The 14,816-nt window shown below is 41.1% G+C and overlaps 1 protein-coding gene across 1 annotated transcript in view; it reads left to right on the top strand.

Moving 5' to 3' along the window:
- The window catches only part of HS6ST3 (heparan sulfate 6-O-sulfotransferase 3), a 662,758-nt gene extending 648,263 nt beyond the window's left edge, over positions 1-14,495 (top strand). The window contains exon 2 of the mRNA XM_084876727.1: positions 7,166-14,495. Within this exon, the coding sequence (XP_084732853.1) occupies positions 7,166-7,874 (709 nt within the window). The 3' untranslated portion in view covers positions 7,875-14,495. The remainder of the gene's footprint in view (positions 1-7,165) is intronic.
- The last annotated feature ends 321 nt before the right edge of the window (positions 14,496-14,816 follow it).

Genomic DNA, 14,816 nt, shown 5'->3' with positions numbered 1-14,816 from the left:
CTAGCATTTTATAGATTCTTTCAGAAACATTCTCATCAGCTAGGCAAGTCATAGCCTCATAAAAGTGAATATTCCATATTAAAGTATAGCTTCTATACAATATTATATTAATTTTAGGTGTACAACATAGTAATTCTAAATTTATATACCTTATGATGTGATCACCATGATAAGTCTAGTAATCATCGGTCACTGTACAGTTATTACAATATTATTGATTATATTTTCTGTGATGTGCATTACCTTCCTATGACTTATTCATTTTATAACTGAAAGTTTGCACGTCTACTTCCCCTTAATCTTTTTCTCCTATCCCCTACTACTGCTCCCCTTTGGCAATTATCAGTTTGTTCTCTGTGCCTATGAATCTGTGTATATTTTGTTTGTTTTGTTTTTTGGATTCTAGATATAAGTAAAATCATATGTTATTTGTCTTTCTCTATCTGACTTAATTGCCAAGCACTTAAATGACAATATTTCAAATAATAAGTGTTAGCTAGGATGTGGAGAAACTGGACATTCCCACTATTGGATAGGATTGCAAATTGGTGCAGCCACTATGGAAAACAGTATGCAGGTTCCTCAAATAAATTAAAAATAGAACTACCAGCAATTTCACTTCTGGGTATTGATCTACAAAAAATAAAAACACCAACTTGAAAAGATATATGCACTCCTATATTCATTGCAGCATTATTTACAATAGATAAGATGTGGAAGCAACCCAGGTGCCCATTGATAGATGAATGAATAAAGAAGATGTGAGATATAATGGAATATTATTTAACAATAAGAAAGGTGAAATTTTTTTATTGATTTTTTACAGAGAGGAAGAGAGAGAGATAGTTGGAAACATCGATGAGAGGGAATCATCAATCAGCTGCCTCCTGTACACCCTCTACCAGGGATGTGCCCGCAACCAAGGTACATGCCCTTGACCGGAATTGAACCCGGGACCTTTAGTCCACAGGTCGATGCTCTATCCACTGAGCCAAACCAGTTTCAGCAGAAAGGTGAATTTTTAAATACCACAGGCAGATCATTCCAGTGACTTATACTTCTTGTTCCACCATTTTGATGAGCACATTAATTCTGCCTCTTTTCCATTACAGGACTGAGAGGGAAACAGAAAATACTGAGGAGGGAAAGGTAGTGTAGAGGAAGCTAACAATGAGGAAGGCAGAAGGAATAATGACAGCTGGGTGTATGACATTTCTGGAATCTGTCAAGGAGACTTTTTTATCCACACCCACATTCTTGGGTTCTTCCCTGCTGGTCTCTCACCAAGGTTGCCGAATATCTCCCCTGACCTACTGTTGTCCATCCTGAATCCTGCTGCTGAATAATCTTCCTAAATCAACACATTTCCTATTTTGGCAATTCACAGTTGCTTTCAGAGCCCATGACAATTTGGCTTCAGCATCCTCTTCTAGTTTATGCCCTCCTTCCATTCATTCAGTTATTAAAAAACGTTTAGTGAAAATGCATAGTATGAACTTCCTGGTGTAATTAGGCCACATTGCTCTCTGTACATTCTTAAATCTTCTGTGTCCACTCCTTACCTCCATAACTTGCTAATCAATGCCTTTTTCTAATCTGCCACCCTTGCACCCACAATACTTGAGGGCATTTTATTTATTTATTTTTTTATGTTCTTCACATTTTCTAGAGTGACTCCTCACATGTAACAAACCCTCAAAAAGCACATATTAATTAAATGACTTTATAATGAAAGAACGGAGCAATTATATAATAAACTGCAATGGAGAAGAAAACTAGTAAGTTTAACACTTAAAAAGAAGCACCTATCTCATTGCTACTAATTACCTGTTGTATGGAATATTCAGCTTTCTACCCAAAGTCTATACTGACTGCCTGTCCTTGAATATCAACAATCACAATCAAATTACAAATATACTAGAAGATTACATATCTTTTTATTCATTTCACACATTTTAGACATTTAAAAATAATATCAGATTAGTTTTTAGGAGAGAAAAAGTCATTTATGGAAGACAATATTAATCTTTGTCATGAAAATACATTTATCTCATGTGATGCTCATTTGTTTTGTGTAGCATCGTTTATTGAACATTTGCAGTGAGCAGGATTGTGTTAGGTGCCCTGGAACACAAAGCCAAGGTCCAGTTATCAAAAAGAAACTTAAAGGGTAGATTCAATCAGGACTTCCACATGCCAGTTAAAGGGCGGTAGGTGACTCAGCACATCCTAGAGCCTGGGAAAGTCAGGAAAGATGGATAAGAGCTGGCCAGGAAGGTTAGGTTGGATGCAAATGAGCAAAGGAAAAGGCAAAGACTGAGGGAAGGCAGTAACACCCTTGTACAGTATTAAAAGTTTGTTTTTTTGTTTTGTTTTTTTTAACATGATTATCTTACAGAAGTGCAAGATGCTAAAGTAATTATAAAGCAGCCATGAAAAAATGTGTATTCTGTGTCTTAGGACTTTAATAAGCCATGATAGCTCCTATGATGATGATCAGTTAAAATGATTTTTAAAAAATATATATTTTATTGCTTTTTTACAGAGAGGAAGGGAGAGGGAGTGAGAGTCAGAAACATCGATGAGAGAGAAACATCGATCAGCTGCCTCCTGCACACCTCCCGATGGGGATGTGCCTGCAATCAAGGTATATGCCCTTGACTGGAATCGAACCTGGGACCCTTGAGTTCACAGACCGATGCTCCACTGAGCCAAACCGGTTAGGGCGGTTAAAATAATTATTGAAGCAACCGTGGCACCAGTGCCCTAATCTACCTGAGTACATGGATACTGTCCACAGAATGGCAAAGCTAAAGAGTTGCAATTGCTTTACAGATATGCTTACATGAATTCGCCCGAGTTCTCAACAAAGCAGGTGGCTAATGGGAAACCGGCTGACAGGATGCTGTCACTGGCACAAAGTTACCTGTCTTAGGGATTGTTCTGGTCCAGGGAGGTTGGCAGAAATCTCCTAAGTTGGTGGTTGAATTTCTTTTATTTTACCAAAATCATTTGGTGCCTTGAGGACAACATCTTAGCCATCTATTCGTCCTGATTCCTAGCCCCAGTACTTAGCAATTCCGGGGTGGGAGTGGGGGAGAGAGAGCACTCAATTAATGTTTGGAAAGCTAATGAATGAATGAATGGATAGATGAAGGGGGAACATTATAGTTTATTTGTAATTTTAAAACCTGGGGAGAGTTTGGATTAACTGTAAGAACAAATATATGAACAGATGATGCTGTCTAGGCTTAGGAGATGGAGTTAAAAGGAACAGGAGGGCATGAAGGCCTCTGCGTTGTGGCCATAACAGGCTTTGTTTGGTAACTGTTTGTACTTCCTCCCTTTTCTTTGTTGTACAGAAACTCCATTGTGCTGTTGAGTAAGTAAGGCTTAAAAAGGAAAGTTGCAGATTTCGGTAGTCCTGACCTTATAAGTGTTTTAGGAACTGAAGTGGAAGTTATGGGAGCAGAAGAAAATGAGTTTCGTTATTTTGAGGTAGGGAGGAGATTAATGACCTTGGCGCAAAGCTTGTACTTATACAATAAAGGCTGGGTGTGTGCCCTGGCCAGTTAGTTGAGTGGTTAGAACACCCACCCATGGACCAGCTCTTCTCAGGTTTGATTCACTGCCAAGGGCATGTACCTTGGTTTCAGGTTTGATACCTGGCACTGGCAGGGGTGCCTGTGGGAGGCAATCCGTCCATGTGAGCTTCTCTTTCTCTCTTTGTCTTTTCCCTATTCCTGCCTCCCTTTCACTCTCTCTAAAAATCAATGGGAAAAATATCCTCAGGTGAGGATTAAAATAAATAAATAAATTAATTAATTAATTACTAAAGGATGGTTATGAGGCCTGGAGTTAGATATTACTTCATCAGTAATTTTTGCAGTGCTCTGTCTAAAAATAGAGAAGCAACTGAAAATAGAAAAAAGTAGAAATGAGAATTATGATTTAATTAATCAAATTTTGTAGGGTGGTTTTCTTCAATAGTGATTCTTCTTCAACCCTATTATTTTATTTTTACTATTGTTACTATCTTATCATTTTGACTGCTTTGCAGGATTGAAATAAACAAAACATACATGAGAATATGTCTGATAAAGCAAAACCCAAATGCTATTAGCCATTCCATTCCAGACCCATGAGATGGAGCAGCTTTGAACTTTATCAATATAAATGTTCTACTCGTACATTTTTATGTCTTGATGTCAGAGTTAATTTTAGTTACAAATGGGCCTCTTATCTATTTGGCTAATAGAACATGTAGACATTTGGGACTTGATTTTACTCATGTAAACATGGCCCTACTCTCTTGTCAGTCATTATTACATACAATGTTAAACTGAATAAAGTTAAATCTGAAACCAAGAAAATTTCAAGCTTATGTCAGTTTTAGTCTGCTTTGAGACTATGTTGATTCCAATGAAAAGAAGGCATCAGTAACTCTATGGCCAATTTTTTCAAGTAAGATAAAGACTCCTAAGATTCCAGGAGCAGATTCCAGTGGAACTTTTACGTCACAAACCATTGCAATTTCCAGCTCTAAAATTCTCCAGCTGATCTGATTACTTTAAAAATGTGGATTGAGCTGAAACCAGTTTGGCTCAGTGGATAGAGCGTCGGTCTGCAGACTGAAAGGTCCCAGGTTTGATTCCCGTCAAGGGCATGTACCTTGGTTGCAGGCACATTCCCAGTAGGGGGTGTGCAGGAGGCAGCTGATTGATGTTTCTCTCTCATAGATGTTTCTAGCTCTTTATCTCTCTCCCTTCCTCTCTGTAAATAAAAATAAATAAAATTTATTTTTTAAAATGTGTATTGTGTCCAAATGTGAGACATAAATGAGATTGAGACTTATCAATTGATTGCCATCATCTTTTTAATTTAAATCCTTTTTTATGTTTCCTGTTTTGCCCAATTAATAGGGAAATAATAAATGTTTCATGTGTGGTCTTATTTGACCCAATGCATAGGTCTCTCTGACTTAAATTCTTCTGTTTGACATCCTTAACCCACACCTGAGTTACATCACCAACATTACTGTGTTTCTATATTTACAATGAAATTTGCTTATGAATTAAAATCCAGTCTCTGCTTGTAAAATTAGAAAGTGAACAAGTCCCTACATAAGCCCAAAGCAAGATTAATAATGACATGTCATAATATTCAACCATAGTAATATCTCTGAGCAAAACTTTATCGTCAACATTTCTTTGTGGAGCCCAGAAGCTGTGTCAGTCGTTTTCTGCTCTCCCTACTGACCTATTGGGAAATTTTCTCCCACTGATGGAATTGTCATTCTGTCACAGGAAAAGACAACAGAGTAATGGAAAGTGTTGGCTGGCAAAAGGGCTCAGGCTGGCCCGTCTGGGGCAGTTCCAATAAATTTCGTCTCCTAATATAATGGGAAATGAGTGTTACTTAAGATTTTGATGTTTCATTAGCACACTTCAAAATTATTTGGCTAGACATTCAAAATAACTGAATATAGTAAATGTATAATTTGAAATATTATAGTTCCTCAATCTTTATGCTGTTTCGAACAGCATAAAAAAACATTGTACCCTTAAATTCCTTATTTTTGTCAGGGCTTTTATTAGGTATGCACTAAGAAAACCACACAACAGTTTAGTTGGCCAAGTGAAGCATGGTGCTCTTTTCAGAATGTTTCAGGATACTTTGCCCAGGAGAATGCTGAGTGTTACTCCTGTTGACAAAGTACTGGGGTGGGCAGCCCATTCCACTGGTAACTGCTGAAACTATGAGAAGGATTTTTCTCATTATGAACCTATTTTTGTTTTCTTTAATGCTTACTATTGTGTCTTTTTCTGCTGACTTCTCCAACTCTCTTTTTGTCCTTTCAAGCCAGAGGTGTCCTGATTTTTACCTCATCATTCTGGAGCGAATCACTTATAGAATACTAAAGGCCTGGTGCATGATATTTGTGCACTCGGAGGGGATCCCTCAGCCTGGCCTGTGGCCTCTCACAGTCTGGGAGCCCTTGGGGATATCTGACTGCCAGCTTAGGCCCTCTCCCCTTAGTGCTGCTGCAGAGGTTGGAGAGGCTCCCGCCACTGCTGCTGCACTCACCAGCTATGAGCCTGGCTTTGGCTGAGTGGCCTACCCTTGTGGGAGGGCACTGACCACCAGGGGGAAGCTCCTGTGTTGAGCGTCTGCCCCTTGGTGGTAAGTGCATGTCATAGTGATCAGTTGTTCCGCCATTCGGTCAATTTGCATATCAGCCTTTTATTATATATGGTACTTCTTTTCAAAGTTTCATTGAATGTCTTTAAATAAGACCTGTAATTATAACCACAGCACCTGACAATTAATCGCATACACTAAATATTTGTTGCATTTTTGTTTTTAAAATATCAATCTGGTGCACAGGAAAGAACAGGGGCTATGAAATCAAAGAGGCCTAGATTCTATTATTGCATGTCAAGTTTTAACTTGCTCTAGGATCTTGGGTTACATTTTTCACCTTTTTCAGTCTCTGTGTTCTCAGTTTCATTAAAAAAAATCTCATTTTACAAAGTTGTATTCAGGATTATCTGTGTCAATATCCATAAACTACCTAGTATAGTTTCTGGCACATAATAGTTGCTCAGTAAATATTAATCTTCACATATAGCTCATCCTTCTCAACCCCATCTCCCTTATAATCTAGAACAGCAGTGTAAACAGAAAAACAGAAGCCTTCCTTAGCTTCCAGCTTTGCCCTTTCTATGCCCAGGACCTTGGACAAATCACTTTACCTCCTTGCATGGTTCCCTAACAAATAGTCTCATGTCTACTACAAAAGTTTGTTTTAAGAATCAAATAGATATTGGATTGGTAATAAATTTCAAATATCACGATGTCAGCTATTGTAATTGCTGGTAGTAACTTATCAGTGAATAATTGCTGAGTGAATGAATGATCTATTCCCTTACTTCTCCCTCCCCACACTAGAGGAGGGAGGAAAAGTCCAGCAAACTTAATATTGAAAACTGGCTCACATGTGCTTATGGAAATATGCACATATGGGAACATTTGCCTTCATCAGTGCAAATCCCGGAAAACACTCTCACATGAACATCTGGCAGAAGAGCCACTGACTACAAAGGTTCAGAATCCCAGAGTTATAGTTGTCGATGACTGACACTCTTCCTTTCATTTCTTCCAGGAATTTCTATTACATCACGATGTTGCGTGATCCAGTGTCCCGTTACCTGAGCGAGTGGAAGCATGTCCAGAGAGGGGCCACATGGAAAACCTCTCTCCACATGTGTGATGGGAGAAGCCCCACCCCCGATGAGCTACCTACCTGCTACCCTGGGGATGACTGGTCTGGGGTCAGCTTGCGCGAGTTCATGGACTGCACCTACAACCTGGCTAACAACCGCCAGGTGCGCATGCTGGCGGACCTCAGCCTGGTGGGCTGCTACAACTTGACTTTCATGAACGAGAGCGAAAGGAATGCCATCCTGTTGCAGAGCGCGAAAAACAACCTGAAGAACATGGCCTTCTTCGGGCTCACCGAGTTCCAGAGGAAGACACAGTTTCTCTTCGAGAGGACATTCAACCTCAAGTTCATCTCTCCCTTCACACAGTTCAACATCACGCGGGCTTCCAACGTGGACATCAACGACGGTGCTCGCCAACGCATCGAGGAGCTCAACTTCCTGGACATGCAGCTGTACGAGTACGCAAAAGATCTCTTCCAGCAGCGCTATCACCACACCAAGCAGCTGGAGCACCAGAGGGACCGGCAGAAGAGGAGGGAGGAGCGGAGGCTGCAGCGGGAGTCTCGGAGCCACCGGTGGCCCAAAGAGGACGGGAACGCAGAGGGGGCCGTCACTGAGGACTACAACAGTCAGGTGGTGAGATGGTGACCCCCTGCCTCTCCTCCCGGTAGCGTTACCTTGGAGACGCTTGGGCCATTCTGAAGACATCTGGCTGTTGGTGGCCCGAGGTGGAGACCTGCTTCCTCTTTTCCTTCCTCTCTATCCAGCTGGAGAGAATCGGTCTTGTTCTTTTCTTCCTGACATTTCCTATCTGTGATTTGGAGTAGGGTAGGAATGCATCCAAGACAGACCACTTCAGAAGGTCAAGGAGAGAAGCACCAAAAAGGAAACAGTGTCCTTGCAATCTCCTTGGCACAGTGCAGGTTACACCATGGGTGGCTGGACCCACAGAGGCAGACATGAAAAGCCAAACCCTGGCTTGGATGTTCTGCTGAAACTGGGCTGTCTCTGTAATGGAAATACTGGTTGGTTTAAAGAGAGAGAAAAAGAAGTCCCTTTCAAGCCCTTTGATGAGGTTTTAGCCAACCCTTACTTTGCTGTTGGCTGTTGTCTTTGAACTCTAGTTGAATGGGGTTTAAATCAGAAGAAGAGAAATGTGTTTTGTTGCCGTCTTTTAAAACAAAAGTATCCTCCTAGTGACCATCACTAGAGACTCACATCCGGCAAAGCCCTGCATCCCGGCCCTGAGCCATGTTTCCTTCCCCACATTTCAGGGAACTGCAAGTGGATTCAGGTCAGGGTGCCCGTGGCCCCTGAGAAATGAACGTTGGCAGCGGCATTTGGGAGAAAATGTGCTTATTAACCAATGCCAATGGAGAGAACTCTTTACCGAGTTGTATTTTAAATGTAAGGAATGAATGATAAGAGGGGTTGGGGAGACTTTGGAGGGTAGATACATGCCTACCATTTCCGAACTGGTTACAGACCTTAGGTGTTTGTGTGTGTGTTTTTAAAGAACATTTCCAAGTTTTACCTCTTTGGAGCAGTCATCTTCTCTGATATGGTACTGCCATGTCTGAAATGTTACTATCACAGAGGGAAAGACATTTGAAAAGAATTTGGCTTGAAGAATATGAGCTGACGATAGCCATCAGGTATACAAAACATAGTCGAGGTCCTTAAATAAATAATTTTGATTTAGGCCAGGAGATATGGAACACGATGTGGCGATTATCCTGGTAGTTTAAAAAGACTCTATCTCCTCAAATCTTAAATATTTCTAGGCTGGTAACTTTTTCCTCCCCACGTGGTCTTTACCTGTTGTTAGATTCTGGCTTCAGCTGGCGCTGGCTAGATTGTGTAAAACTGAACCCCCCAAAATGCACAGCCTTGCTGAATGTTTCTTGTGTTCACTTTTTCCCAATCACAACGATGATAACGCAATGCTTTTGAATAATAAGGGGAGAAATATGTGGGAGGAAATCACGATCCCTTGCCTACCTACCAATCAGAAGGAGGATCAGAGTGAGCAGTAAGTTTCACAACAGATTTATCTGATCAATCCCCTCAAGGAGCTAAAAGGCAAAATGAGTGAAAACTCCTTAATCAGATTGAAAAGCCTATTTCATTGATATCCAACATGTTTGATGTGTAAGCCAGCTTTGTATAAGCCTCATCTCATCCTCCGGAATACTCTCTCTGGGGTTGAGAGTCAATCAATCCACAGGCATTCACGGATTGACTGCCTGCACGGAGGGAAGCTGGTGCCTCTGTCAAAGGAAGGCCTAGAAGAGTCACGTAGACTCTTCTCTCACTTCCCTTGGCTTCATCTGTCATGTGAGGGAAGGCATTTTGGGGGACTTCCCTTTGGCCAGGAACTGTAGGAGGCCCATTTCATACTTTAAATGCATTCACAACCAGGTATATATTATTAGTCCCAATTTCATAGGTGAGTACAGTGAAACCCACTGACAAAATATAGTTTTCTCCTGAATTGTATGCTAGGTCTGGCTGACTGCAAAGTAGTCTCTTTGGATTCCATCATGATTTCCATATGGGATAAAAGCTTTCAGCCAATCATGCAAGAATCCAGCCATTATTGCTCAGAAGCATATGCCTCTATCCCATATGGGTGACACAACTGGGACAGCCCTAAGGTGGCCAGTGACCCAGAGCAGAGCCGTGGGGCCTTGAGTGAGTCCAGCCCATCAATAAACTGAGAGACGGATGACTTTTTTAATCAATTGTACTTTTTCAGCCATTCATGAGGGTGAGTTAAAGGGGCCAAGTAAATATTGCTTATTATTTGGTAGAGATTAGGCTCACAAAATATTAATGTTTTCTTTTCCGATGAGTTGTTCCTAAGGTAGGGAGGGAAGGAGGATTGCAGCTGGGATTAATGAGAAGAAGCTCACTCTCTGTTCACATTTTGATGTTAACATCCAATGTTCTGCCAAGGATGGCAGGTCTGCAGATTACTCTCTGCCTGCTATTGTACACACACACACACACACACACACACACACCACCCCACAATGATCATCTAGTCTCTTGTCATGTGGAAAATCAAAACAAGTTGGAAAGCATTCAGATTGTTTCCTTAAAATTCACTTTAAGTTTCTGGCAAGGAATTCGTGCATAGCTGAGACTTGGAGGCAGCCTCTGCTAACTTTGCACTGCTCCTTAGGCACCTCAGGATTGATATCAAAAGGCTTCCGTGGCCTTGCTGCTAAAGGCGTGATGTATGGTGCTCCACTGGAGACCAGCTATCGGGATGTTCAGAGGAGAAACCATCTCTCCGTGTTGGCCCGAGGCCAGCGCTGAGCAAATTAAAAAGCCCGACAAGGGCTTTCTCCCTCATATCATTTCATTCTAAAGCAGCACACTTGTCATATCCCTGGGGTCCTATGTTGATAGAAATGAAGAAGTGGGGATGCAGTTTGTTCTCCAAAAATTGACTGCACACCTACATGCTGAGTGAAGCTCGGGAAAGCGATGCCAACAAAAGGCATGTGGGCCTAAGGATCCAGGGGAAGTTGTCGGCCTTCAGATCCCAAACCAAATCAATTCCAGATACATTAGTGTTAAAAGCCTGAGGGAAGGAGGGAGGGAGGGAGGGAGAGAGAGAGAGAGAGAGAGAGAGAGAGAGAGAGAGAGAGAGAGAGAGAGAGAATTCCCCAGGAGTGCCACATCCAATTGACGCCTGCAAATCTGAGGTAGAAATTCCTTTCCTTTTCTTGGCCATGGCAGCCCCAGTAATGAGACTGAGATTAGGTGTCTGTGTGTGTATCTGTGTATGTTTAAATGATTATTATCATTATTAAGGACTATTCTGCCTTGTTTATTGGCGGCCCTCACTTGGTAACCAGAGAAAAACCTGCCCTGAGAATTATCTGGAACCCCTTTATAATAATTAATATCATTAGCAATTAGTTTTAGGCAGCAGTTAAAAGATATCACACCCACTGTTAAAATTCATAAAAACATGTTGTTGTTTTTTATCATCTAAAGGAGGTAACTGTCATACACAGTTTGATCGATGGTTTGAAAAATGAGGATTTGTTCAGAAGTCTGTCGAGAGATAGTATGGGAGAGAAGGCCTACCAGACAGACCTGGCAAGGACGCAAGCATCGATCATAAAGTAGGAACTATAAGAAGTTTATTGGATAGGTTTTCCATTTGGCTGATTTAACAAAGGAACTCAACATGTTAGTGACTTCAATGAGATGGGAGAATCGTTGTCTCACTTAAAAGACAAACTGGCTTGACAGCTGGTGTGTGGCATTGCCAGAGACCCAGGCACTCTCTTGCTCTTTTGTCCTCATGGGCAGATTCCATCTCCTGGCCCAAGATGACTGCCGCAGCTCCTGCCGTCTCATCTACATTGAAGACAACAAAGAGGGGAAATGGAAGGCAGTTGCACACATCACTAATAGCCATATCTTATGGGCTAGCTCCTAGCCATTAGCTACATTTAGCAGCATAGAAAGGCATGAAATGTCTTTATGTTATTGGTTGCTATGTGCCTTGATATGAAGGTCCTATTATTCAGTGAAATAATGTCAAAATTAATACTGGTAAAACTATTAGTCTCTGACACAAAGGGGAATAAAAAAAGACATCAAGTGCTTTTTGATGTCATCTATAATGTCATAGGTTTTTCAATAGATAAAAGTTCATAATTTTATATACCATTTAATGTTTTAAAAAAATTTTTACCTTTAGTATCTCATTGATCTTCACTACATTCTTATATGTTAAATAGAACCTCTGTACATTACCCATTAGATAGTTTGACATGGAAATTCAGAGATGTTGAGAGATTTTCCAAAGATTACAGTTTACTAACAAGAAAGTTGCTCGGAGGCCCAGTCTTTTGACTTGGAGTCTTTCCGGCTATTTTGTGCTGCTCAGCATCAGATTTGGGGTTGGGAATTGAAAAAAATATGAATCTAAACCATTATTGATTTATACCTTCCCTTACCTTTTCGTGGAATTGCAGTGACTTAGATAATGCCAAGGAGACTGGCAGAGTTGGCCCATAAGCCCCTGCGTCTAGTGAGGGAGCCTGTTAATAGGGGTGAAATGGCCAATAGGGGTGAATTGTCAGTGTTGCAGGGGCAACTGGAAAGCACAGGCACTCAAACACTTCTTGCTTATGCTCACCCCATCCAACCCCAAACCTATTCAAGGACAAGGCTGAGGTGGATGTGCTTATACCTCTGTGTTAGAAGCTTAGTGTTAGGAATATTTACAATCAGTAGCAGCATAAATACTGAAGCTTAAGGGGTGATCAATAGAACTTCTGCTCTAAAAATTTACCTTTCTCATTACCTCTTCCCCAGGTCCCTAGAATTTTATCAGCAACTTACTTTTTTTGGTTCCTAAAGGTTTTTGAAATTATTTTTTTCAGTGGTTCCCTTTGCACATTTGCTAGAGAGAGGAAATGCTTTAAGCTGTCATAAGCTAACACCTTCACACAGAATGTTTATCTGGCCTCTAGCTGAGAAGAAGGTCCTATGTAATAGGATCATGTGTGTGGGGGGATGGGGGGTTAGGGAGACTGGGAATAACTATAGGGAAAAAAAATAAGTAGAGCTCCTAAAAAGGAAGCAGATCTTGTAAAGGTGGAAAGACGAGGAGTTAAATATGTGCCAGAAAATACTGAAAAATAGAAAATGACTAATATGCAGCTTCTGTCCTCAAGAACAAGGGCAGTCTGGGGACTGTAATTCTTTTGGCCATTTAAAAGGGCAGAAAAGTTCCTAGCCAGTTTGGCTCAGTGGATACAGTGTCAGCCTGGGGATTGAAGAGTTTCAGGTTCGATTCTGGCCAAGGGCACATACCTGGGTTTCGGGCTTGATCCCCACTGTGTGGCATGCAGGAGGCAGCCAATCAATGATTCTCTCTCATCATTGATGTTTCTGTCTCTTTCTCCCTCTCCTTTCCCCTCTGAAGTCAATAAAAATATATTTAAAAAAATAAAAATGAAAAGGGCAGAGAGGGACATGGGGATAGTTTTAGGAGCTGAAATAAAGACTGAATGAATAGAATGAGTTGGCTCAAAGAGAAAGCTGGGTGGGACTTAAGCGAAGAACACCCTGATCTGATCACAGCTGTGTCGCCAAGGTTTCTCCTTTCCCAGAGTTACTGTACCTCCACTGGCCCCCAGAACTCCCACTGAAATTCTCCAGGCTGGGCATCAGGGCTGGCCGAGTCCGATGACTACTCCGTTGTGTCATCTCTGGGAGCATGCAAAGGTTCTTTCTCCGAGACACCTTCAGCTTTCCTTCCGTTCCCTTCTTCCCTCTCTACTGGACACAGAAGCCTGTTATCCTCTCACCACGTTCACCTGGACACATCTGAACTGATTTCCTAAAACTTTGAATCAGACCTTCTGGGCAAGTGGGTGGGTTGAAACCTGTGTGTTTTGTAGCCGAATGGATGGAATGCACATGGCTGTGAGCTGCATGACACACAGAGCCAGCGGATCTTGCAGAGGTGCTGAGATTCCAGAGGACTGGCCTCACTACAAACACCAGCAACATCTGCAAGACAAACACCCCCGGGCTTCCAGGCAAGGACGCGAGAGAACCTAATGGAACTCTGGATCTGAGAACGCGAAAGCACAGATGTTTCTTGAACTTATGTTCTAAGTCGTCTATAGAAATAGCGTGTCATCCTCTGACACGTGCAGTGGAATCTCTGTGAGTTCCATGTTCTATCGCACTGTGGTATCTCATCAAAGGGCCAGATGTCAGTGCTGAAAAGCTCAGTTCTTGCCAAGGGAAAACCATGATCTGAGGAAGCAGTTTGTGTGATTTAGTCATTGTCACATTTGTCTCCCGCCAGCTTGTCGTTATTTTTTAAAAAATCATGTGATCAACTTTTATCTCCTTCCCTTTTTTATTTATTTATTTTTTTTATTCCTCCCAGAAGTACATTCTGGATTTTGCTTGCATTATTTTTCATTTAATGTATCAAAGATTTTTTTAAAAAAAAAACATGTTGGAAAGAAAAATCTGGACTTATATCTGGTGCCCCACTTTAGATGTAAAGATAGTTACTCAATAGATAGTAAATTATTTCTCCTAAGAGATATTTCCTTTGGTTTCTGTGCAACAATATGTATGAACTCGGGTACTAGGAGATTGTATTGTGACATTATCAACCCTTATTGCTATTTAAAAATGATAGTTTGTAGAACTGAGGATTTCCATTGATGTGAAGCACAATTTAATGAATAAGTTAGCATATTAAACTGTTGTGATGTCAAGAACAATTGTTTTCCCCTGTGATTTTGTTAGACATTTTTGCGAAATGAGAAAAGTTGGTTAAACACTTTAAGGGATTTATGGAAACTGAACCCACAGGATCAGCTTTGTCAGACTCAAAAAATCCATGCTCTGGATACTAATGCGGTTATTGGATGTGAAACTTTAAAAGCATAAAAGTCAAAGAAAATATAGATTGAAACAATTTAAAATCTCTGAGGCCAGGGAGGATTTCACAGGCTCTCAAACACATAAGCTTCTAAAATCATGGTTCTCAGTAACCCTCCCCATTCAGTGCACACTCCGGCACATTGG

This window comes from Pipistrellus hanaki, assembly GCF_964339955.1.
Source record: "Pipistrellus hanaki genome assembly, chromosome: 3".
Lineage (NCBI taxonomy): Eukaryota > Metazoa > Chordata > Mammalia > Chiroptera > Vespertilionidae > Pipistrellus > Pipistrellus hanaki.
This window is presented reverse-complemented; position numbering and strand designations above follow the sequence as displayed.